The sequence below is a fragment of the Pezoporus wallicus genome, unplaced genomic scaffold (assembly GCF_028554395.1).
Source record: "Pezoporus wallicus isolate ANWC-B61680 ecotype Strahan unplaced genomic scaffold, APGP_CSIRO_Pwel_v1 contig_5261, whole genome shotgun sequence".
In the NCBI taxonomy this organism is placed as follows: Eukaryota; Metazoa; Chordata; class Aves; order Psittaciformes; family Psittacidae; genus Pezoporus; species Pezoporus wallicus.
The window spans coordinates 6656861-6683098 of NW_026642423.1; the positions used below are offsets into that span (position 1 = coordinate 6656861).

The window sequence follows — 26238 nt, forward strand, 5'->3', positions numbered from 1 at the left end:
TCTTGATAACTCTTCCAGTCTTCTGTCATCCTGGTTTTGGTCTTTAGGCATTGGGTGTGCCTTGTCTCAGTTTTGAATGATGGTTTAGATTTTGCTTGTTGCTGCATCCAGGCCTTGAGGTGCTTCTTATCAACTCTTGTGCAGGCTTAATAGCATGCATAGCATTGTAAATTGGGCCATTTGAATAAATATCCTGTGCCGTGCTTTATTGATTCCTTACTGAAATAGGTCATGCCAGTGTTCCAGTGTTCTTCAAGTGCTTTGTAGCCACTGTGTCCATTTTCATCATGCTCTGCCTACTCAACTCAACTCCCCTTCCAGATTCATTAAATGTCATGGTGTTTTCTGGAAAGCCTTCACTCTGCCAGCATATCTGCAGGTTATTGCTCTCTTATAAGCTTGGCAACAAGCAAATTGATAATCTGCTGATCCTTTAGAAAATAAACTCTTGCGGATGGGGACTTGCCTCTTTTTCTTTCTCAGCTGCTTGGCTGAGTGCAGCTCTGATCTTCACTTTGATGTTTGTTTCTTGGTTCATTTATCAGCAGCGGAGGTGTTCATCATAGTTTTGCATGGATTGCTTAATATTCTTGGATCATACCCATTGCTTACATCAACAGAATTTGCTATCTGAATCTGTATATCTCTCTACTGCTTTTTTTGTCAAAGTAGGCTTTCAGCCTAGAAACGAGCAAGGCAGGATAAATGAGTTATCATCCATTTGTCATTCTTTGTTCCAGGCAGCTAACACAATAATACATTTTACACAAAAATAGTAAATGTACTTTCACCAGAGATGGGGTCACATCCAGATCTGTACTTTGCCAAAGAATTTAGAGAATTTTGGGAGGGTATTTGGAACTCATTTTATCCTTGCCAGTTGTAGTAATAGCTTCAAAGTCTGTCTCCAAATGTTTGCGTGTTTGGGTGTCCTTTACATGAACACTGCTTTAATAAATAAATGTCAGTTAGCATAGTTTAGTTCATGTCTGCCGAATTCTCTTTTTAATATACATTAATAAAAGCCAAGAGCAATTGTTTAGTGGGATGATGAGCACTGAACTGGCTCACAGGAGCTTAGATTCAGTTTCCGGATTTGCCACCATGTCTTTGAGCAGTCTCTCTGGCTCTAATCCATCGAAGATTGTTAAACTCATGTATAATCATAATGGAATTGGTAGAACATGTCACTTTTAGGTTAAGCATGCGTTTCAGTGGCTTTGCAGAATTAGGCCTACAAGCCTACTGCAGAGTGAGGGTATAATGATGCTTCCCCAGGTCACAGGGTTGTTTTAGGGTAAAACCATATACTCCTGGGCAAACAGTCTGTGTAGCTAGCTCATGGTCCCAGCACTGCAATTCCTTCTTTTCCCTGTTAGCTATAATCATGCTGTCTGTATTAAGGGTGACTGGTTAGATTGGCTGTTTCTGCTCACTACTTTTTTCTGTCACTGGCCATGATTCCTGTGAGCTACAAGGTGAGAAAGGGAGCATCCTGCTGAGGAGGGTGAAATAGTAACAGAAAATGCATTTGATTTCTATAATGTAATAACCAGGCAGTCTGGTTATCAGCTCGCTCCATCCCTTCCATTGCTGATCTGTCCTCTTGAGCTTCTTGTGGAATATTTTTATTCCTCTGGTTTTATCTGCATTTCAGCGCTTATGAGTACTGGGTGAGTAAAATTATGGAAGCTGTTCAGTAGGGTTAGTGGGTCATACATATCTGGATGTCTGACTTGCCAAAATGATTGCTTAGCACCAGAGCTGTTTTTAAGCTGTGTCTGTTTTTCTTGTAGCCCACAGGCACCTCAGCCACAGGCACCAGAGACTCCCTGGGCAGATGAAGAAAATGTAGTTTATCACCTGACTGATGAGGACTTCGACAAGTTTATAAAAGATCATTCATCTGTGCTAGTGATGTTCCATGCACCATGTGAGTTTGTTTTCTGCACCCCGAGTCAAATCCTTGCTAAAAAATCCAGTAATGATTTTCTGAGGTTTCACAGAACTCAAAGTCCAGGCTTCTTTTGTTTGTGATGATTGTTAAATACACAAAGCATGAAATGTTTGTGAAGTTGCTGACTTCAAGTTTAGGACAGAGATGTGCTGCTGGAAGTGATGCTTTGTAAGCTGAGTCAAAACGTAACTGAAGGATGTAATGATGCTTAAATAGTCTGAGGACTCATAATTTTACAGCATGATTTCCCATTTTCAGCTTGTCTTCTATGTTGTCTGCTTTCAAACCAGAGCTCTGATTGATTGAGCAACTCGATAACTGTGAGTGCCTGAGTCCTTGTTCATGGCTGCTGATGTGTCATTTTGAGTATTTTTCTCTCTTCTGCTGCATTTTGGTCTCTGGCAATGTAAGAAGGGGTGATAGAGGGGTGGTTGTCATTGCATATTGTGCTGAACTATGCCAAAACTGGGTCTAAGTTCAGAAAGTCCCCAGGGCTTTTGAAAACTAGTGCAGAGCTGAGCTGGTAGTGATGCTACTTACAGTTGGCTGAGAATGCATTGGACTGATTATTTTTATGACTTGCAATTTTAGTTTGAGCAATGAAATGGCAATGGGTTGCTTTCAGAAAGCTGTTCCAGCTATGCTGTCCTCCTGTACACTGTTGCATGGAAGAGTGTGCTTTGTCCACTTAGGGTGGAACTTGTTCCAGCTACGTAGCTGGCTCTACCTATTCTTTTTGTCTGTGATAGAAGGTTCAGGTTCAGATCTGCTATGCTGAGTGATACACAGCTTCTGTCTCCCCTTGCTGCTGCGTTGGCAGTTGCACTTGGGTGAGATGTTCGTTTTCATGGGCATAGATTTGAAGGCTATGGCTCTGGAGGCAGACTGTGTGCTCACAGCTGAACAACGAAGGGTCATGGCACAGAGGCTGAAATCCTGCTTCCTTTTATGCTGATAGGAGCTAGCTCCAAAATTCCCATTTTTTTTTTTTTTTTTTCCTGGGTCAGCTCATAAGACTCATTTGAAAAACACACCATAATGAATTTGCTTTGCCTGATGAAATGTCTAGGGATTTGATCCGCTGAAGCACGTGACTTGACTGCTGTGTTGTCACTGTGTTCTCTGGATTATTTACACTAATGGAAGTGGGACTGGAGATTAATGCCTGGTCTGAAAACCAAAGCACAAGTAGCAGAACTGATGAAGCTTGGTTTGCTCAGGAATTATCCTTCGTTACCCAAATCCTTCCTTCCCTAGATTTCCATGCACCCCAGTGTGCAAGTGACAGCATGGGCTGCTGCTCCTCAGGAGCTGTATGCTTGCTGGTTTGGCTGAACAACTGCTGCCAACAAGAAATGTAACTGCTGAATTTCCCTTTTTTTCCCCTCTCTGTGCACAGTGGCCTGGGATGTGTTCTCTGTCTACCCCCAGATTTCAAGGTTTTACAGAGGTTTAGTTGCATTGAAAAGCTTTGCCATTTTCGGGGTTTGTGAACAGGCAATGGAGTCCAGTCATGTATTTGGGAGGAGGAAGAGGGGGAAGAAATCGACAGTTGGCCTTGCAAATGTTATTTCTTTCGGAAGTCAGATTAAAGATAGATGAATACACACAGCTACAATCAGATTTTGTAGTAAATTTAAGTTAGTTATAGATCTGAACAGTGCTTTCTTTAGTTTGGGGTTTTTATAAATATTTTCTAAAACGCAAATAATACAGTTTTAGGGGTAGTTATACTGCATGACCTGTTTGGAGAGGAGGAGCACTTCCAGGTAGGTATGTTTTGTATTAAGGGGCATTCTGTGCTATGGTACAGCAGTACTTTGGCAAATGCTTTAAAAGTAAATCAAATGCCTGAATCAGGCTGTTGCAATCTCCTGATAACATGTTCCACTGCTCAGAATTGGGATAAAGAATGTTCCTTGGCAGAGCAATTCAACTTTAAATGCAACTTGAATATTTGGGGCATTTTATTTACATTCAGGTGGTAGTGGTATGCCTGTGCAGAATCCAGCTTTTACATGTGTAAAAAGATCTGTGTTTGTAAGAATTCTCTCTGGGCATCGTCAGCAGAGAGTGTATGGCTTGCAAACTAATTAGCGACAGACAACTGTACTAAACAATTATCTCCATGATTAAAAGATTTTCTCTTAGCACTTCTTAAACGTGCTAATGGAATCACCTTATGAATATTAGGACATAAATTACTCCAGTAAAACAGGTGGTAAAAATAGAGGACATCTTACTTGTTTTAGCCTTGGTACCTTAGGATGAGAAAGTTTGGTTTTTTTCATAAAAATTATGTATTAATAAAAAAATGTTGACACAGATGTACAGAATAGGCCCAGAACGTAGGATATACGTCTGTGTAACTAAGAATAAGCAAGGGATTTTCAATGCTGGCCTGGAATTAGCAACTACTTAAAACCCTGTGTCACCATGCAGCATACATGTGACTTGGAGTTTTTCTAGGATAATATCAGTTTTGTGTTTGTGAGAAGTTCTTTTACTAGGGGGAGAATTATTTCAATGATTCTTTAATTGCACAGTCAGATGGCCAGTGCACTAATAGCATGTAGTATTAAAAGATGTGTGGGGAATTGGAAGCTTTTATTCCCCTCCAGCACCCCCCAATCTCCGACTGCTGAAGGTGCAGCTGAAACAAACTCATCCCTTGTAAATGGCTGTGAACTGCAGAATTAGGCACTGTGATGGATGTGACCAGTTGGATCTCCATGCCTGTGGCTACTAATGATCAGCCCTGGGGACCACCCTATAATTATTTACTATCAGTAGCACTTACTAGCCCAATTAGTATCATGGCATTTTGGGTTAAGAGCAGCCTAGCATAACTAGGCTCAACTAGAGCAAGTACATGGGATTTAAACGCATCGAGGAGGTCTGCAGCATGCAACTTGAACCTCTTGCTATAAGAGATGCCAGACCTTTTCTGCAGTAATTTAGCACAACTGTTGAAGAGAGGATGTGCTGCTACTGCTGGCCCTGAGAAATGTGGGTAAGTGTGAGTGGGCAGGAGGTGTTCATCCTGCTTTCATTTTGTAGGTCAGTAGGGACACAAAGCAGGATTTTTAACCTTCTGAAACTCCTTTGAAAAGCCCTTAAGAGGATGTTCAATAAACCTGAATATTTAGCATAGGTAAACAACAACCCAACCAGCCAGCAGTCTGAAGGCACTCTACCTCCCCAGCCATCTGTGATGGGTGTGCAGTGTTGTGTTCCTTACCAAGCATTTTGCTGAAATGTCATAGTTGCTGGTGGCAAGAATAGTGTTATCCTGGATATATCCAGACTGGAGTCTTGCAGACATCCAAAGTGTTTATTCTGTGTGTTGCTGTTGAACTCAAATACTTTAGTTATGAACTAAGATCTTCTGCATTACACAGAAGAACAAATAAATGTTCCTTTCCCAGAAAAGACTTGGAGTTTTTGCTTGGATTAATCACATTTGCTAACATGAACAAGCACAGTTATGTTAGCGGGCCTATTTCTGAGTCTGTAACAGGAATTGTATTGCACCAACTAAAGCTAATTCTGTACCATAATGTAAATGCACCTTTGCTGCTTATGATAGTCTTCTGTTAGCAATGAGAATGGAGACTGTTGTGCATGTATGTGGTGCTTGATATCTGTGCCTACAGCTGATTAATTTATTTAGTTGCCCAAGATAACAGCTGGGTTCTGAATGTCTCTAAATATGGGTTATGCTGCCAGTCAAGTGTTGTTAAATGCTTTAGTGACATGGGGACTTGCTGGGATTGAAAATGCTCCTGAGTCACTTGAGCAGAAGAAAGTCCTGTTTGTGTTTTTGGTTTCCCCACCAAACTGCTGAGTGTAATGCAATTTTAGAAATAATTACGTCTAAAATATTTGCCAAATTAGTGCAGGTCACAGCATTTCTGACTTGGATCTTGTCAAAGGAATCAAAACCCTACAAACTTATCTTTCTACATCTTTGCAGCATTTTTCTCCAAAGCACATCTCAGAGTCTTGCACAAAATAAACCTAACCAGATTGCTGATAAGTCAATTCAAATGCTACTGAAGTGTTTGAAGTCTAGGATTGAAATTAAATTCAGAAATGGGTTCTAAAAGTGTCTGCTTTTCATGCACAGGAGTTACTTTTCATTATGTTCTGTTAACAAAAATGATATTGCTAACGTTTTAAAGTGTACCTGTTCTTGCAGCCTCATGCACGATAGTGCCCTGGTGCCACCAGGAGCTGTAGCCTCCTCGTGTATGTTCAGCAAGCACAGTTCTAAGTAGTCTCTGATTAGTGGTGGTCGTCAGTCACCTCAGTTGGTTGCTTGGGTTGCTTTTTCCCTCTGTCGTACCCTATCCGCCATAGCAAAGTCTGTGGTCTAGTACTGATGCCAGAGGTAACTGGGGGAAAAGGCGCTTTGGCTATCCTGTTAGTGTGAGCATGCATTTGCTTTTTAAAGGGTTAAACTAGTCAAGTGTTTTTCCTGCAGCACTTCTTCCTTGTACCTGATCTGTAGTTCACATTAAACCTGTTTTTCTCCCAGTCCTCTTCATAGGACTCTTCAGAGACTATGTAAGCTGCAATTGTAGGACTTCAGGTTAGAAAGTAGTACCTTTAGTGAGATCCTGGCCTTCCTCTCTTCAAAGGGAGGGATGGCTGGGAAAATGTGGCCTCTTTTCTTTTTTTCTTTTTTTTTCTTTTTTTCCCTTTCACTCCTTAATTTATTCTTGGAAACTGCTTTGGAAAGGCAGCCATGACACAGCTTTTCTCCTTCCCTCCTTCCCCCCCCCCCCCCCCCCCCCGAAATGAGCACAAAAATCAATCTGGAGACAATAAAATGCACTATAGTTTTGATGTTGTTGAAATGTCCATGAAATTCCTTTCCTGCCCTAAGATATTTTCTCTCCGTTTATAAATCAACCTGATAAATTACGCTGTTGGTGCTTTCCAAAGCCAGCTATTCAGCTGTGCAGGTTTTTAATTGCATAGGGAGCTGTTTTATCAATTTAGCTTTGAAAAACATCTTTTCACACCCTTCACTCTTTTCGTCCTCCCTCTGCTGTGTTAAAACCCAAGGTTTTAAGCCACTTTGTGGACTCATTAAGAATGCCAATCAATTAGCCCAGTACAAGATGAAGGTCTCCAGCTTCTAACCAAGCAGCAGACTTGGATCTCTCCCTCCCAGTGCACCATCATTGGTTTCAGTGGGCTTGTTTTTGTTATTGCTGCATGTGGTGAGATTAGAATGTAGGAATCCATTGCTTGCTGTCAGTATAAAGTAAAGCAAACCCAAAATGTGCACACAGAATCAAATCTGTTTTTTTCAAACTGTGTTTTACAATGATAAATAAATAAGTCTCCCCTTCAGACCCCCACTGGTTCCTTATGAAAGCTCCTTATGAAAGCAAGCTACCATTGCAGTGAGCACTAATTGGTATGTCTGCTGGCAGCCTCAACAGAAAGGCCAGAAGTTGAAAAGGCTGAGGAATTAATTTACTGTGCAGCCTGAAAAAATAGCCTTTCTAGCACAGGTCAGCAGCAGCCCAACACTGGCAGCCTGTGATAAATAAATAAATAAATGAAAACTTAAGTTTTTGCATTCTAATTCATGATTCAGTCAAGGGTACTTTTCTTCAAAATGTAAACCAGCACGAGTGGAGGTTAGAGGTTTGTGAGTTATCCAAACCACAAGCGACGCCAAATGTGGAATGGATGGAGATAGCCCTTAATTTTTGTTTGTCCCTGTCATAGCTGACATCGATGATTTCTAAAATAAAATGTTGGCTATGTTCGGTGGCTACATAGACAGCTTTTGGCACCTGCTTCAGATGTACTTCCTCTAGGATAAAGACACATGGTAGGTAGCTGGGAAGCTGTTAGACCCGTGCTAGGAGCCCCCTTAATTGATATCATCTGGCAGCAGCTTTTCATTCTGCTTATCTCTATTAATGGTATCAGTTTAGTTTTGAAGAAAAGTACTGTTTCATCACCAAAGGTCTGCCTTTGGGCCTCTGCCTTAGCACCAGCCAAATCAGGTGTTTTAAAGAAAAGCTGTACATCTGCCTGGTGTCCTTGCTGAGGTAGCTTCCCAGGAGGAGCATCAGCAGCTTTTGGTATTCTTCCACATCTGCACTCTGCTGTTGCTTCCAGTTGTATAATGTTGATCAGTCCTTGGTCAAAGATGTGTGTGAGAATAGCTTATTGAACAGCAGAAGCTGAAAAGAGGAGCCATGTTTTCAAAATGCACTTTAGCACAGGGAGCTGGAAGCCAGAACTTTGGCAGGATGTAGCCCTCAGTCAAGGGTTTGCTTTAGAGTTTCCTGAAAGGCCTTTATGAGGTTTGACAATTCAGCCTCATGAATGAACTCTGCTTTTGAAATGGGACTTTCTGGGCAGTGCTTTAGAAACAATTGTGCTTGCCATTCAGTGGTGTGAAGGAGAAAAAGGCAAACAGTTCTGTGCACCTTGGCTGCAGTCTGAAAGGATTACTGGAATTTTGTAGTGTGTTGGGCAGGTCATGTATTTGTGTATTTGGAAGCTTGGCAGATGCTATATCCATGTGATGTACCCGTGTGTGCTAATCCATGAGGTGATTGTTTCATTGTTTCATCTATTGTTTCATTTGAGGGAAAGGATAGTTGTTTAGACCCTGTCCTGCAGGGGAAAAAGGGTACCTGGGCAAGAGTTAGCAGAGCTCACTCACAGAGCTCTAGGTTAGATTCAAAGTGTGAGGGGGTTGTAGCTGGGTTTGAACTAGTTCTAGTATGAATGAAGACCAGAAGGCCTCCCACCTTCAAGGGTGCCACTAGTGTGCTCAGCTCACTCCCCGAAATGCCTGTACACCAATGCACACAGCATGGGGAATAAACAGGAGGAGTTAGAAGTCTGTGTGTGGTCTAAAGGTTATGATCTGGTGGCAATTACAGAGACATGGTGGGACAGCTCACATGACTGGAATGTGGTTATGGATGGCTATGTCCTTTTTAGGAAAGATAGATCAGCAAAGCAAGGTGGTGGAGTTGCTCTTTATGTGAAAGAGCGACTAGAATGCATTGAGTTCTGTCCAGGGATAGATGAGGAGCAAGTGGAAAGTCTGTGGGTGCGAATTAAGGGACAGGCTGGTATGGGTGGCACAGTTGTGGGGGTCTATTACAGACCTCCTGATCAGGACGAAGGAGTTGATGAGGCTTTCTACAGGCAACTGAAAGCAGCCTCACGACTACATGCCTTGGTCCTTATGGGGGATTTTAACTACCCCGATATTTGCTGGAAGACTTACACAGCCAGTCTCTCACAGTCTAGGAGGTTCCTCCAGTGCATTGATGATAACTTCTTAATGCAAATGGTGGACAAACCAACTAGGAGAGGAGCGCTGCTGGATCTAGTACTCACCAACAAGGAGGGTCTGGTTGAAGTAGTGACGGTCAATGGCAGCCTGGGCTGCAGTGACCATGAGATGGCGGAGTTTAGGATCCTGTGTGGGAGGAATAGAATACCTAGCAAGGCCACAATTCTGGATTTCCAAAGGGCCAACTTTGGCCTCTTCAATCAATTGCTAAGGGAAGTATCATGGCAAAGGGTACTAGGTGGTAAAGGGGCTCAAGGTAGTTGGTCAGCATTCAGGGACCACTTCTTCCAAGCTCAGGATCAGAGTGTCCCAATGGGTAGGACGTCAAGTAGGGGAGCCAGGAGACCAGCATGGTTAAACAAGGAACTGCTGGGCAAACTCATACAGAAAAAGAGAATCTATGGATTATGGAAGGAGGGGCTGGCCACTTGGGAGGAATATAGGACAGTTGTTAGAGAATGTAGGGAGGCAATTAGGACAGCTAAGGCCTCCTTGGAACTTAATCTGGCAAGTCGGGTTAAGGACAATAGAAGGGGCTTCTTCAAATACATAGCGGATAAAACTAACACAAGAGGCAATATAGGCCCACTGCTGAATGAGGTGGGTGCCCTGGAGACAGAGGATATAAAGAAGGCAGAGGTGTTGAATGCCTTCTTTGCCTCTGTCTTTACTCCTGCAGACTCGCCCTGGGGGACCCAGATTCCTATAGTCCCGGAAGGAGTCAGGATAAAGGAGGAGTTTGCTTTGATGGATGAGGATTGGGTTAGGGATCAGTTAAGTAATCTGGACATCTATAAATTGATGGGTCCGGATGGAATACACCAGTGGGTGCTGGCAGAGGTCATTGCTGGGCCACTCTCCATCATCTTTGGTAAGTCGTGGGAAACAGGAGAGGTGCCTGAGGCTGGAGGATGGCAAATTCACACCAGTCTATAAGAAGGGCAAGAAGGAGGACCTGGGTAATTATAGACTGGTCAGCCTTACCTCCATCCCTGGAAAGGTGATGGAACAACTTATTCTTGACACCATCTCTAGACATATCAAAGATGAGGGTGTCATTAAGAGCAGCCAACATGGTTTTACCAAGGGGAAGTCATGTTTGACCAACCGTATAGCCTTCTATGAGGAAGTAACTAGGTGGATGGATGATGGTAGAGCCGTAGATGTGGTTTTTCCTGACTTTACCAGTACAGGTTGGGGGTTGACCTGCTGGACAGTAGTGAAGGGGAAAGGGACCTGGGGGTCTTGGTGGATAGGAGGATGACCATGAGCCAGCAATGTGCCCCTGTGGCCAAGAAGGCCAATGGCATCCTAGGGTGCATTAGAAAGGGTGTGGTTAGTAGGTCAAGAGAGGTTCTCCTTCCCCTCTACTCTGCCTTGGTAAGGCTGCATCTGGAATATTGTGTCCAGTTCTGGGCCCCTCAGTTCAAGAAGGACAGGGAATTGCTTGAAAGAGTCCAGCGCAGAGCCACAAAGATGATTAAGGGAATGGAACATCTCCCTTATGAGGAGAGGCTGAGGGAGCTGGGTCTCTTTAGCTTGGAGAAGAGGAGATTGAGGGGTGACCTCATCAATGTTTACAAATATGTAAAGGGTGAGTGTCAGGATGATGGAGCGAGGTTTTTTCCCGTGATGTCCAGTGATAGGACAAGGGGCAATGGGTGTAAACTGGAGCATAGGAGGTTCCATGTGAACATCAGGAAAAATTTCTTTACTGTGAGAGTGACAGAGCACTGGAACAAGTTGCCCAGGGGGGTTGTGGAGTCTCCTACATTGGAGATATTCAAGGCCCGCCTGGACAAGTTCCTGTGTGATGTACTCTAGGTTACCCTGCTCTTGCAGGGGGGGTTGGACTAGATGATCTTTTGAGGTCCCTTCCAACCCTTGGGATTCTGTGATTCTGTGATACACATGGAGACATGCATGTGTGAAGCTGCTTGCTGTGGGCTTGATCCTGTTCCTGTCAGACCCTGCAAAAATGTTCTTGCTCTCAGAGTAATTAGAGGGTTTGAATGAAGCAGACTTCCTGGACTGTTATGTGGGTTGTAGGTAGTATTGAGCTCTGCGTTTCTTGGTGAAGTAGTGCAGGTATCAGGATGGGTTGTTACAATGCCCTGGTCACTGAAAGATTGAATTGTTGTGCAAGCGCACTCGGATGATGAATGTTGCTGTTTAAGAGTCTGGACAGGTAGGTGAAGAGAAGAAATCTTCAGTTTCAGCATTGTTCCTGGCTTTTTATATCCCTTAGGTTAGGTGCCTTACTTTAATATTGCTTTAGTGCATTTTTAATGGAATGTATAATAAAATACTTCCCTGGACATGTGTAAATTGCGCCAACTTTTTGTTTCTTGTATGTATGTACTTTTTAGCTGTATGTCACTGGCAGGCTACTAGAACAGATCTATTCTTCACATAAATCAGTTAGAAACAGGTAAACTTTTTAGGCTCCTGAATCTGCTTCCACTGAAGTGAGCAAGTTCTGACTGTTGATATCAGTGGGAGGGCGACTGGGACAACTCAGACTAGGTTCATCAATATTTAAAAGCATGTAAGTCTACAACAGGGTGTTGCTTAATATTACATATATTTGCATATCATCAGAAATATCAGGGACTGTAAGCAGTACAGTACAGTGACCTGCCAGTGCAATGATCTGCTTAATTAATTACAGCAATGGTTTCAGTGGAGATTTAATCACACATTAAAACAGGAGGAGCTCTTGAAAATGCAGCAAACCGGGAAAATGGAAGACCCTCACACGGATTTTTCCTTTAATGACAATCCCACTTACATTTCTTGAGGGTTTAAAAATAAAAAAATAGTAGGTTTTTTTTTTAGTAGTACTTAATATAAATAGGAACATTGAGAATGTAAAAATCCTAATAACTAGCTTGTGCAGTAAAACTTAATTGGATACCTAATGAAAAAGGTGAAGACAGTAATGACTGAGTCCATTGTCTCTTTTATGTTGGTCTTTTGATTCTAGAACACACAGTTCATATAAGATTATTGTCTTTTTGAAGCACTTTGTGAAACAGATTGTGCTCTTTGAGCAGGGTAAAGTCATAAAAAAGGATGATCCAGTGATAAAAGTGATAGCCTTGGCCTGGAGGTGTAAAAGTTTAGTTCCTTGCCTTGCTTTGATTTAAACAGTAGTGACCCAAGTTGCTAAATATTTGTCTTTGTTTCCAGTCTGTGGAGATAACATTTCACTTTGCATAGGAGTTTTATCTAGCAAGCCTCTTCCAGACTGCAAGATGCTCCAGTATTGCAAGAATTGGGGTACAGAAGACATATGAACATGGCAAAGACTGGGTTAACACAATGAAAGTAGCATTCTACCTTCGGCATTTCCTGGCTTGTGGCAGACAGGTTTTTGGTCCCCAAGTTTAGGAAACCCCATCTGCCACTGGATGAGCACAGAGCTCAGACAAGATTATCACATTTATAGATATTGACTTGCAGCCTGCACCAGGACTTGAAGCGGGGAGCCTTGCCTTGCTCTTGTCCAGCTTTGTAACAGAGAGTGGCAAACCCAGACTTCTGCAGTGTTCATGGCTACTTTGCCTTCAGGCTGCTTCTCGACTTGCTCTGTACCGTGGTGCTGTTCTGGGGACTCAGCGTGTACTCCGGATAACTTACTTGCTAGCAGCTGTGGGTATTGAGAGCAACATACGGGACAGTAGTAAAACAGGAAAGAAAGGAGCTGAACTGTAACTACTTGGGTTTTGTGAAATTTGTGGGATTTGTTAAAAATGCATCGCTGTGTGCTTACCTCCAATAGGGAGCAGTTAGCTTCTCTATTAAAGAAGACATTTGTGAAGGCTGTTCCAACCAGGAAAAAAAAAATCTTTCCATGAATGTGTGGCAGGTGGTGTGAAGGGAACATCAGTTTCTTTGGGGATTTGCCTGCCTCATTTCTCACATTACTGTTGCCTTCCCTCTCCTCTAACAAGTCCTTACTGACTAAACAGACTATTGCAATGCATTAGCTACCGCTGCTGTGGGGGAAAGGGGCAGCCGAGAGGTGGCAGCTGAAGGGAGATGTACCCCATTCTCCCCTTCTCTCGGTCTGTTGTAGATTATTTAGCTATTCATAGTGGTCTTTTGAAGGACTTCTGAAATTTTAGCTGTGAAAGTCCACATTTGAGAGTGGCAATTGAGTGATTGTCCTGCAAGCTTGACCCTAGTGTATGTATAAACCCTTAATGCTCTTGTGGTTATGGGAGTGAAGCATAATTTATTTTTATAAGTTTACTTCACTTGTCTCTAATGATAGGTTAACAGTAGGAATTAGCTGTAAGAATTAATGCACCAGGTTTATTTCTTCTGAAATTAAGTTTCTTGCCTGGATAAGCTTAATATGCAGTGCAGGGCTCTCACTTGGAAAATGCTTTACAGTATCTCTGCTACTTGAATCATTACCAACAGAGTTTTCGTTATCAAGTTTATCTTCTTAAATATGCCTTCATTTTTTTATTATCCTGTAGAAGGTAGAGGACTTACTTAAAGGGCAAATAATGGACAGAGAAACTTACAGTGAAAGATTGCTTGCCTCCCTGTCTGCTCCTTGTGCCCTTTCAGATGGTGAATTTGCAAGTGATTGCTGTCTTTCAGAGTTACTAATAAATGAATCCATTGCTTTGATACCGAGGTATTGTGCTGATGATGGAGGTGTCTTCTGGGGTCCCGACTGCTTGTGATGAGTGAGCATCCCATCAAACTTCTAAGTGGCTGAATGCATCTCAGCTGCTAACCACTTCTGCTCTGATTTTGGACAAAAAGCTTGTGTTCTGTGTAGTATCCTTGCTGATACCTTTATAGGTATCTTCACAGTAATAGCCAATGTCACCATTGCTTCCAACACCCTTGCCCCATGAACTCAAGTGCTTTGCAATGTACCTTTCTTAGGAAGATCTCTTTGCATAGCATCCATTTTTCTGATGTTTTGTACAGATTGCATCCTAGGAAATAATTTTCTTGCTATGCTGTTTTCCTGAGCTGAACATTCAAAGCTATCTTATCTAACCTCTGTTCTCTGTTTTTTTTATTGCTAAATCCAAAGTATATAGTCTGAAGTCTTCCAAAGGGGTAAGAGTGTGAGTGAAAGCCGTGCAACTCCTATTCCTTTCCCAAGGCAAAATTATGTTGATCATGTGGCAATGGAGGGGGTTGAGGGGAGAGAGAAGAGATCTTTTTGGATGTGGAATAATTATGGTTTAATTGAGAAGGAAACCTTCTGGAGGTACTTTTCATAAACTCTCAACAATTTCACCTTAAGGCAGTCATGCTGTTGTCTCTCTCACATTTCAATAGGGGAAGATTAATTTTAACACCTACTCAGGGCCCTGCTCCTCTAATCTGGTGTAGGAAGTGTAATTCATATCTCCTGATGCCAGCTGATCCACCTTCCTTCACTTTTTTCCCCACCCAAAAGGGATAGTAGGAGGCACCATCATCTCCAGCACTGATTTCTGCCAGTCACACCGTATAGTTTTGACCAAGAGGGTATATACATGCAGCATAATCTGCAGTAGTTGGAAGCTGAAGCTAGATTTGGAATGGAAATAAGGAACCATGTGATTTTTGTTGTTAGTTTCTTTTGAATAAAGAGGTGGCTAGCTTAAAGATCATTCCTAGATGCATGCTGCAGTCTCTGCCGTTGCAGATGGGGGTATATTTTTCAAAGTCTAATTTCAGGAGCCTGGCTCAGCCAGGGATCCCTGTGAGGTTAAAAGCAGAGAGAGCACCCTGAGGGCAAGATAGAGCAAAAATACCTCTCTCTGCTTATCTCTGGCATCCCTGGGAGGTAGCAGCCTGTGACTGAGGTTAGCCTTCGAGAATATTCACCCTTTCCCCTGAGCCTTTACATCAAAAGAAGATATGCTTCAGCGTGACCAGAAATGAAGGCAAAACCACGTGTTACGCAATTCTTCAAAGCTATTGTCTTAAATCCTGTGCAGGCAGCCAGCAGGACCTGCTCTGGGTTTCTTCCCCTGTGTGCTGAGCCTTCGCCTGCTGAGGTCTGTTGCTGGTTCAGGGTATCCCTTCTGCTGGAGCTGGCATGAATGCAGACAGGGTTCCCAGAGGATATGTTTGGTTAAGCTATCTTCTCAGTTTGATCTGATTTATGTAATGCAGTGATCTGACTATCTTTTAAAAAAAAATAATCTGAACTTGTACTGTAACTATAACATAAATCTGTTATAAATCTTCTGCTGAGCAGTTTCAGTGATGCTGGGGGGAAAACAGCTATGCCAGTGTGGGAAACACGATTAACAACTGGATTTCAGATGCTTTCACCTCTACAGCCAAGGTTATCAGGTAGGGGTGCGAGGCTTGGCTTGCTCAGTGTGCATCCTCATGTACCAGGCAGGTGTCAGGTAGTTCATGTGATGTTGGCCTGCTCCTGTGGCCTGATCAGGAATTTGTTGGTTTCTGAATCATTTGGTAGTGACCTATACTGTGCTATTCTGTTATTCTCAGTACCACAAGGCTTTCCCCAGAGACATCTGTGTCTGCCATGTGTGCTTTGCAGCACATGCACGAGGTGCTCCCAAGAGAGACGGTGGCTGGTGCGGGGTCACTACTGCCTCAGCAAGTGATACGGACAGGAGAAGGGGTGACCGATTTGTAGTCATTTCATGCCTTGACTTCCCACTGAGGAGCTGGTGGAAGCAGGCAGGGGCTTTCTTCTGTGTGCACAAGCTGGGATTGGATTTGCACAGATCACTGCGTGTGCAGATTGACTGCACTGTGAGTTTGTGGTAATGCCAATGAGGTGGTGATAATGGCAGGGACGAGGTGCTGTACTGCTCTCTTGTCACTTGGATGATCTGAGCAGCCCACACAGCTGAGGCGTTAGGCTGCAACCGCATAAATGTAGCATGACTGCAACAATCCAAACTGCTGAAGAATTTTCCTTCTAGTTCCTCAGTCTTTTCTATGATGACCTTTCACAGACTTTGTCCTTGGTGAAGCCACAAAGCTGTTTGCTTGCCACTGATCCCTAAGCAATGTCAGACTTGCTCAGATCAAACCTGCCTTTAAAAGTACAGTAGTGAGGTGTGGGGTCTGAATTTGTGTACATGTGGGCACATTTATAGCGGTTGAAAATCTGAATTCAGTATCATGTTAAGGAGGTTGAAGCTGCTCCTCCTGATCTTACAAGAAAGCATCAAGCCTTGAAACATCTTTGTCTTTAAGTATCTGGAATTTTACCTGGATGGACAATGCTGCTTGTGAGAAGGAGATGGATGGTTTTGTGGGAGGAAGTACCCAGAAGGAAAAGAATGAATAACATTTCTTGAGCTCCTGATCCTTCATAAGGTGATTATTTCTTCAAAAAGCAGAAATCTGGGTATCAGGGCATGACCTGATAGCTATGACCTTTATGACTGTGAAGTGAACATGCAGCCAACACACTTGCAAATTCATACCTGTGATTATGGGGAGAAACATCTGCTTTTGTCATTCTTCCTTCATGCAAAATTTGCGATTTCCCATCAGATGTCTGCAATGCAGATGGCTAAATTATACAAGGGGATCTGCAGCTGTTGTAGTCTGTGCTCTCCTACACCGCTGAAAGAACTGTAAGCTGCCTTGTGTCAAACCTTAGAGTTACTCTTTTACATGATGGGTTTGAAGTCTTTGCGTATTAGACTTCCATGGCAGAAGAGGATACATTTGCGTACTCGCATGCATGATGAGGGATGAGACCTGTGTGTACCCTTGCTCCAGCTCCAAGGATTGTGTCTCCCTTACGTGTACATACTCCTTTTTTTTTTTATATGCAGATATATGTTGGAACTTAACAACGGGGCACGCGTAAGGACTGGCTATTCTGCTGTGTTAAGAGGTCACTGCTCCTCTGGGATTAGGAATGGAGAAAGTAAAGGCGTATTCCCAGGTGTTAAATATTTAGAGAGCAAAGGTGCATCTGAACTTTTTGAGAGTTTTTTATTTGCCTTTTCTTGAAGTTGTCTGTAAATGTTCTGAGTGTAGTCTGAGCTGCCAGTTGCAGCTGCTGAAAGCAGGGCATGCTTTGTGCTCCAAATTTGTTTTCTCATCAGGCTAATGGAGATATTTTTGGTACACTGCTGTAGGTGGATGTAGGGATGGCATGATACAGAAAATACTGGTACATGATAATAGTACTGAAACAGAATGTCAATGGCAGAAATGTAATGATTCTTTAAAATCTTTATTTGCAATGTAATTTATCTCGAGGGTTCTCCATGTCAGAAATCCCTTGTCCACAAGTGCCTGGGTGTTGGCTTTTATCTCTTGCTTGTCATGTACACTTCAGATCCTCAATGTTGTCTTGAAATGAGCAGACATGACCAAAAGCACCGTGTTTATTTATATTGCTGTTAATAACCTGAAAGATGCAAACAGTGAATGACAGTGAGGAAGAGATTTATGTTCTGGGGACAGCACTTAGCATATACAGGAGCTTAGCTAGAGCTGCTTGTCTGGTTTTCTGCTTGTATTCTGCGGGCAAAACTTGGTTTTAAGAGTAGAAAGGTTTGCATTGAAAATGTTTGGAGCAACTGTGCTTTGTATTGTGAGCCTTTGCTATGGTGCTGAGCATAGATATTTACTTGTAAAAAAAAGTTGTTTGGTACATTTGTTAACCTTCCCTTTGTGCTCTCCCTTGCATGTTAGAATTGCTCTGTCTGTGCTTGGCCTTTGCCTCTGCACTTGCATATGGTCACACTCTGAGAACGGTGAACTACTAAGCAAGCGTTGTCCTCTGCCCTGTGGTGTATATTCTAGAGGGGAGTGACTTGTCTGCACTGGGGTGATGTGGAGACCTTTGATTACCATGGTTCTTGGGGTGCAGCTGAGTTAAGCTGTGAGACAGCAACTGCACTGACAGAAGGAGCTGTTTATCTGCCTGGCTGTGCAGTGCAAATGAGAAGATTGATTATAAATAAACTGTGAAAACAGAATACTTGCTTCATTTAGACATCTGTTTTAAAAATGGTTAGCAAGGGCCTGTCTTGTGCCAGATGTTATAGCACTGATTTTTCAAAGTTTTGACTTCTTTCTGGTCTTGTAACACTCCTTTCTATCTATTCTGTGTGCTGTTATCCATTCGAGCCTTGGCTCTTGCAGTTTGGGGCTTCTTTTGTGCAAGAGGAGCAAGGTAAGTCATTGAGAGGTCAAAGAAGTTGACCAGTTCAGAGCTGTTCAGCAAAGCCATGCATTGAACCCCAGCTGGTTTCTGCTGCTAGATGGAGGGTAACTGTGACTTGCACCTCCAGGGGAGCTACTTGTCTTGTGCGAGAAAAGACCAAGACTCCTGGAGTTCTCTTCTGTAGACACCTGTAAGTCCCTTGATGCTTCCACCTGCCATCACACAAAGAGGCTCAGAGGATGTCAGTGCTTGGAGTAGGCTGCAGGGCATCCTTGAGTTGACGCCGACCTTTCTCTTCTCACCTGGGATTGAACAAGTCACTTCACTTGCTTACTCTTCTGGTTTTAATGTCAGTGTACACTTGACATGACAGTGCATCTTCTAAGAGCCCATCTATCACAGGTGCTCACTAAAGACCTGCAGGCTCCCTTCCACTCTCCCAGAAGACCATATGCAGTACATTTGATCATCTGGGCTAAGGGCCTGTAAGGTTATTGGTATTTTCCCATTCATTTTATGAACAGAAAATGTCTAAAACTAGAGGAGCTCAGCACAGAGAGATACAGCTGCTGCTGCATGAGCTAATGTAACAGTCAAAGGAGAGGCAGTGACCTTGGAATTCATTTAAATGACTTTTTCATTGGTCTTGAGAGTCTAATGGCAATCCTCACAGGATTATTGAAAGGTAGGATAAATAATCATAGGAGAGATGAATTGGTTTGCAGTGTGTACGTCTGACTTCTAATTCATATCTCTCCTTTTCTGCAGTGGTAGGTAGAAGCAGGCTGTAGCATGCAATAGCAGAATTATTATAAAGATGGGCAGAGAAGAAGCTTCATTTAGAGTGGGAGAAGCTCTTAAGATTTGTTGTCCCTTTTTCAGATTCAGTTTAATGTGGTGGCTTTTTTTCCAGGCTGGCATATTGTGCTGTCCTCTGTCAGGGGTAGAACAAGCATTGCATAATAAAGATTTGAGGGCTTCACTTTGCATTTAAGTGCCTTTAAAGAGCTGATCCTAGTTCCTCTTTATTTTAAGCATGAGTGAGTTGGCTTTGTGGGGCAGTTGGTAGTGCTGTGTCTGTGTGGTGTTCATAAAAGAACCCAGAAGAGTCACATTTCGCAGTCTGGATGTCTTTCTCCAGAATATTACTTACATGAATTTCAGAGGCTTTGGATTATTTTTTATTTCCTACACAAAGTATGCCTAACTTGTTTGATTTATGTTGGGCTTTTTTCTTTTCCCCTCTGCATAGTTTTGTGAAAACTCAGCTTGTTTGATGCTGTTGGCTGGTCAGATCTAGTATTAATGATTGTGGAATACAGTGTAGATTGTGTGGATACTCTATCTAGACTGCAGTATGAAGCTTGCTCTGGCTGTGTAAAGCCCACAGGGTGAAGCCACCCCTTCAGAAAATAACTTTTTGTACAAATTTGAGCTAGCTAATTCAGAGGTTTCCCAGGTATCCAGGTATCTGAACTGGGGACTCGAAATACCCTTTGTTTAGAACTGAGGAATAGCATGAAATGAATGTGAATAAAGTTCCCTGCTCCTAAAGAAGAAATAAATCAACTCAAGCAGATGTCAAAGGGAACTGTCAGCCCCTTCCACAAAGCCATATGCCTGTAAGTTTTCTGTAGGTGGCAAATAAATCATTTTGCCAGCCTCTTTTGTGCTCTTAACCAAGACAAACAGTGTTGAGAAAGTAGCTCTTTCTCAGCCTTTTCCAGTTTCTTCCTGAATTCACCTCTGAAGCTGTTGGATCCGGTTCTCAGCTTGGTGGCATGTGCTCTCACCACCATGTAAAACCAAAGCAAAGCTTCCTTTTCTAGCCGAGATCCTCTTGTTCTGCTGTGCCTACCATGTTAAAGCATTGGGGTTTTGCTCAGAAGGAGGACACGAGGCTTTTTAATACTGTGGTTGCTATCCTCAACATAAAAAGGACATGGAACTGTTGGAACAAGTCCAGAGGAGGGCCACGAGGATGATCAGGGGACTGGAGCACCTCCTGTATGAAGACAGGCTGAGAAAGTTGGGGCTGTTCAGCCTGGAGAAGAGAAGGCTGCGTGGAGACCTCATAGCAGCCTTCCAGTATCTGAAGGGGGCTATAAGGATGCTGGGGAGGGACTCTTGCTAGGGACTGTAGTGATAGGACAAGGGGTAATGGGTTAAAACTTCAACAGGGGAAGTTTAGATTGGCTATAAGAAGGAAATTCTTTCCTGTTAGGGTGGTGAGGCACTGGAATAGGTTGCCCAGGGAGGTTGTGAATGCTCCATCCCTGGCAGTGTTCAAGGCCAGGTTGGACGAGGCCTTGGGTGATAGGATTTAGCGTAAGGTGTCCCTGCCCATGGCAGGGGTGTTGAAACTAGATGATCTTAAGGTCCTTTCCAACCCTAACGATTCTATGATTCTATGACTAAGTGCTGTGAACCTTAGCTGGTGTTGGAACTGGAGTTTGGTCTGCAATCAACCATTTGGGTATTTGCTGTAATTCTCAGGTGGGATTTGCAGCCTTTATTCAAACATACCCACCCTGTAGATAAACATGCCCTGAAAGTGTTTCGTGGTGTGCTGTTGTGCTTGGAGCTCTGCTGAAGTCCCTGTTTGCTGTGGTGAAGTTACACCTGGATGTCTTACAGCTTCTTGGCTGCAAATACTCTTTGACTTGTGCTGTATAAACCATGGTTGTCTGGTTCAGTTCAGGCTTAGGTTTGCATCTGCTGGCTTCAGCAGTCATCCCATTAGAGGAATCAAAGCAGCACTAAGAATCACAGTCCTTGGTTTATTTTCTTTTGGACAGTGTTGCAAAAATAGCCCCAGCCCTGTTACCCAAACGCCTCAGAAATGGCTTTTGCTGAAGCTGCAGTGAAACAGACTTCTAGCTGTATTTTCGGGTATGACTTTCGAAAGCTCAGCAAAGCCTGGGCTTTCAAGTGCCCCTTCCAACAATAGCAGCTGAAGAAAGAAAAGCTGGCTGCTGCTGCAAACAAGAGGAAAAAGGACAGCAGGGGATTGCACTGGATTACATTTCACTGGGGCAGGGGAGTGCAGCATGTCTGGGTCATGCCATGCACCTTATAACACCTCTGCACATCTCTGGTCTGCTCACAGGAACCATCCCTCACCCTGGCCACGTGCCAGTCTCAGCCGCTCCATCCCTTTGCGCTGACCCTTCAGGTCCTTAGGGGGCAATAGTGGGGGGGGAGGAAGGGGCTGTCCAGGAGGCCCAGCGTCACACTGGAGGTGCTGAAATGTAACTTCACATTGCAGCAGGAACCTCACCTGGTTCTGGAAGTTCAGCTTGCCTGGAAGCAATTGCACCAGCTGAAAGCAGTTTATTTTGCAGCCAAATAATTTATTTCAAATCTGCTTTTCTCGCTCATGCATGCATGTTACTTTATTGTAATGTCAACACTTAGCCCTGAAGTAATGGCAGATCTCTGGAGAACTTCACACAAGCAAGAAAGCACCATTACCTTGGTTTTACAGGCCCTGCTTGTGTTGAGAGCCTATGTGGTGGTGTAATTACACTGATGTGATTAAATCAGTGCAAATCCTTGCTAGAGGGACATGCTGCACCACTGTAAAGCAGGGCTTATTATCAGTGCAGTTTAATTCAAATTATATTACTCGATTAAGCTGTGCTAGCATAAGCCTCTGTTTAAACTCGGGAGGTCACGTGAGGGCCTGTGTTTCTTTTTAAAGCAGATAAAGATTTGGAAACTAAAATGGGTGAGGTTGTACCTCGCCCGAGAACATGCATAGAAGTAATGCACTTGATGAGTGTTCATAGTGCTTTCTGGGAGGAAAGGTGTGTGGGTGCAAATTCATGGGGTTTATTATTAATTTTTAATAGATTAAAATCTTTTTTAAACCATAGCGACTCCTTTGGAAAGATCCTAAATCATACTAAAGCTTTACAAATAAATTAAGTAAAATCCACACTAAATTCTAGTAAACCTGTACCACATGGTCTTGGATTTTGATAATGGCTCAATGGGTCAGGGAATAGCCATAGCGTGTACAACTTAATTGGACCTTTTTTTCTTTTTTGGCAGGGTGTGGGCACTGTAAGAAAATGAAGCCAGAATATGAGAAGGCTGCAGAGTTTCTCCATGTAGCCAGTGATGTAAGCTAATTTCCTTTATTATATCCTTCAAATAATCAGTAATAAATAACTGGAGTAATAAAAGTGACTTTTCTCCCTACAACAAATTCAGCTGTTCTCATCCTCCCACAGGACCCTTCAAAATGTGCTTCCAAAGTACAGTCTCATCGCTAATGCATGAGCCCTGCCAAACTCTGAGAAAGAACATTCTGTCTTGAACGAAAACAAAATCGAAGAATGTTTATGTATTCTGCTGTAGGCCTTATATATAATATGATCAAATCCAAAATGGACTTTTTTTTTTTCCCCTTTACTTAAAGATACTGAATGTGAAAAAATACAGGCTTTTATTTATGAATTAAATTTGGAAAAAAACCAAAAGGGGTTGATCCTTCTTTCAAATACTGTTTTATGGTTGCATCACTCCATTAGCTTCATCTTAAGTGCTCCATCGGCATGGCCAGAGACAAGAGATCCAGTAATATTAATGTTATTGATTCAGTCTGTCACTGTGTATGCCATGCAAGAGGAGAAGTAGTATTAGTCTCTCCCATACTTTAGGCATCTTCAGTGGAGACATAGCTGTTGGAGAAGGAGGAAAAACAAAGGTTAGATGAATCACACAAGCGCCTGCTCTCCTGTGACTCTAAAGGTGGTCCATGTAAAGATGCCTGCCAGTTAATGAAAGATGAATTTACCTTGAAGTAAACTTGTCTTTAACAATACTCATTTCTTCTGTGAGAAATTAGGATTTGTGGGAGAAAATGCCATTATGGGAACAGCTCATGAGCACTTTAAAGTGAATTATGTAAAGGGAGTCTTGTCAGAAACGGGAGGAGAACACATAACACTCTGGTTACATTTAGCCCATAAGATGTCCCTGCCTGGTCATGCATCAGTCCTCTGTGTCTTTCTGTGTCTCTGTGCTGAGAACCGAGAAAGTGAGTTACTTACCTAGATCATGAGTCATCACCCCAAAGTCCACCATGTCCTGCTAGGGGAGTGTGTGTATGTTGCTGGGATTTACAGTTAGTGGTCTCTGTTCTAGAGCCCAGGTGTCCTTGCAGCAGTCGATGCTACCGTCAACAAGGCGCTGGCAGAAAGATATCATATCTCAGGATTTCCTACTTTGAAGTATTTTAAAGATGGAGAGGAGAAATACACTCTGCCACACCTCAGAACAAAGAAGAAGATCATCGACTGGCTGCAAAAGTAAGTTTTGTGGATCTGAGAGAGTGTTCAGGTTCCTGGTTCCTGGCTCCTGAAGACTGCTTTGGTGAGGAAGTAAACCTTAAACCTTGCCTTGCTAACAAAACTGAGCTGAATTCCAGTATTCAAAGCCATACAAACATGTATTTTAATTATGGTCTCTAATACACCAAATCCTTTATTTGCTGCAGGGTTTTTCATAGTTGTCACAGTACTTCTTTCCCAAAATAAATATTTTTTCAGATATACCCTAAGCCTCTCACCAGAGAAGGAATAACAATGTCTCTCAAAAATAAATAGAACATTTATTGTTCCCTCTTTATACTAAACAGCAGATTTCACTGTTAATAACTGAATTTCTGCAGTTGTATTTTTCTACATGGGGCTGAAGGAAAGCCAGTGAGACCAACAAAACCAGCAACTTTGTCTGCACTAACCAACTTTTCTTGGGTGGCATGCTGAAAAAAATAGAATTAAGTTTGATACATGATGAAAAGAATTTAATTTCAAAGAAGTAAATTGCTGGTACAATTCTCTCTAAGTATTCTGGAATAAAATAGGCATTTCCTTTAGGCACTGGAAGCCTAATGTATTTTCTGCATTATCAAATGGGAAAAAACAAATCCAGTGTTTTTTGTGAAGTTTTAAATCATTTAAGTGTTAAGTGCAGTTGGTGTGAGGAATGTGTTCTTAGTTCTTTCCCTCTTATATGGGAGGGGGAAGAGGGTTTAATGGTGGCTTTTTGGTTGTGTATTCTGTTTTTTTTTTCTTTTCTTTTAAAAACTACATTTCAGAGTGCTTCAAACCAGGTAATAGATATGATCTGGCAACATCTTTGTAGCATGTTGGGAAGTTTTATCCGTATTTCACATTTAGACACAGTACTCCCTTGGCTTCCCTATATATATATCTATCTATATATATCTATATATATATCTACTCAAGCTCCAGTCTGCTGTGTCAATACTGGATTAGTATTAGTCGCTGTCCTAGTTTCATCAGTTTGCTGGAGTATTTGGAGTGCTACGTAATTTGTATTGAGTTACAGTCGGGTTGATGCTGCCTGTACATATTGGCAGGTGAATAAGCAGTGAGGAAGAGGGAAGGGGTGTTAATCCTTTCTGGATCCTGCTTTCCCTCTGGAACACTTTTGTCTGCAGCTTCAGGTAGTCAGCAGCCTGGGAAATCCAGACAACTTGTCTTCTGCTCTTGACTGCTGGATGTTCTCCCAACTAGAGACACAATAGAGTACTTGAAAATCTTTGCTGACCAGGGATAAAATTATCATAGCTGCGCTGAAGTTGGTGGAAGTAGGGATGCATCTGGGGTACAGGCTGGAAGTAAAAGTACAGCTTGTGTAAACCTATCCCGAAGAGTGGTCTAGTCACAGCCATGTGGATTGCAGTTCATTCCCTCTGTGGTGACTGTAGTATGTACTGCTGCACTGGTTGTTACCCAGTCCCTGGGTAGCTTGTTTCAGATCAGCATGGGAGGGTCTGTGTGAGATGAAGTCACACCTCTGACTGTAACTGTAATCGATGGTAGCTCACACTGACTATGTTCATGTGAAAATTCAGACCAGCTGTCCTAATTCTTTTGCAAACAACAGGTAAATCAGTATTGATGGAAATACGATGGATATCCATGAGGTGACCTTGAGTAGGACTTTAAAAATCAAGTTTTTCTCCACCTGGTTTTTATGTACCTGATACATCTTAAAATAGTGTCATTCAAAGTGACAGGAAAGCCTGAAAAGCTAATTTATTACTAACGTGACATATGAAGGTCTTCATACAGTGGCACCATTCTGATGATTTTATATAAGTAGTCACTATTTAAGATACAGCAGGAATGAATTTAATGAGTCTGAGAGAAGTCTGGGAGCTAGTGAATAGCAGAAGTTTTGTTAGAGGTGCTCTAGATGTGTGGGATTGCTCTGATCTAGTCAGTACGTGCAGTCATAATTGAAACCTGACATTCTCATTATCAAGGTAAAATATTCCAGTTCAGTCCCCCCCGGTCTTCTGATTATTGCATCCTGGCTTTAATATCTGAATTCAAGAAGAGGTCATGAAATTCTTTATAGAAGTTTACATGATAGAGGTAAAGAGAACAAAAAGAATGAAGATGCTGTTCTGTATCAGTTGCCTTTTCATTCCATCTGCTTGCTGTTCTCAATTCATGACTATGAATTGAGTGATACAAGAGCAATGTTTTTTTCACCAAGATGTTGGATGCAATTTAGGAAATCTTTATTCTGCATTCATGTTCATATGCCTGAGTACAATCACTTAAATTATATTTTTATTGAGTTCCAGAAATTAACTTGCATCTTTTTTGTTGTTATCTGGTATTGGAAATATTAAGCACATTTTTCTACTGCACAGGCACCCTAAAGCATTGCTTGACCTCAGTTCCCTCATAGTAGTTATGAACAGGACATGATGCCCCTTTGCCTGATTCCAAAAACGTTTTCAAA

At 42.5% G+C, this 26238-nt stretch overlaps 1 protein-coding gene across 3 annotated transcripts in view; it reads left to right on the plus strand.

Moving 5' to 3' along the window:
- PDIA5 (protein disulfide isomerase family A member 5) overlaps positions 1-26238 on the plus strand; it is a 104311-nt gene that overhangs the window by 48236 nt on the left and 29837 nt on the right. For all 3 annotated transcript variants that reach the window (XR_008975056.1, XM_057430381.1, XM_057430382.1), the window contains exons 11-13: positions 1797-1933; positions 22501-22571; positions 23599-23762. Coding sequence is in view for 2 of the 3 variants with exons in the window: in XM_057430381.1 (XP_057286364.1) it covers positions 1797-1933; positions 22501-22571; positions 23599-23762 (372 nt within the window). In the remaining variant the exon portion in view is untranslated. The remainder of the gene's footprint in view (positions 1-1796; positions 1934-22500; positions 22572-23598; positions 23763-26238) is intronic.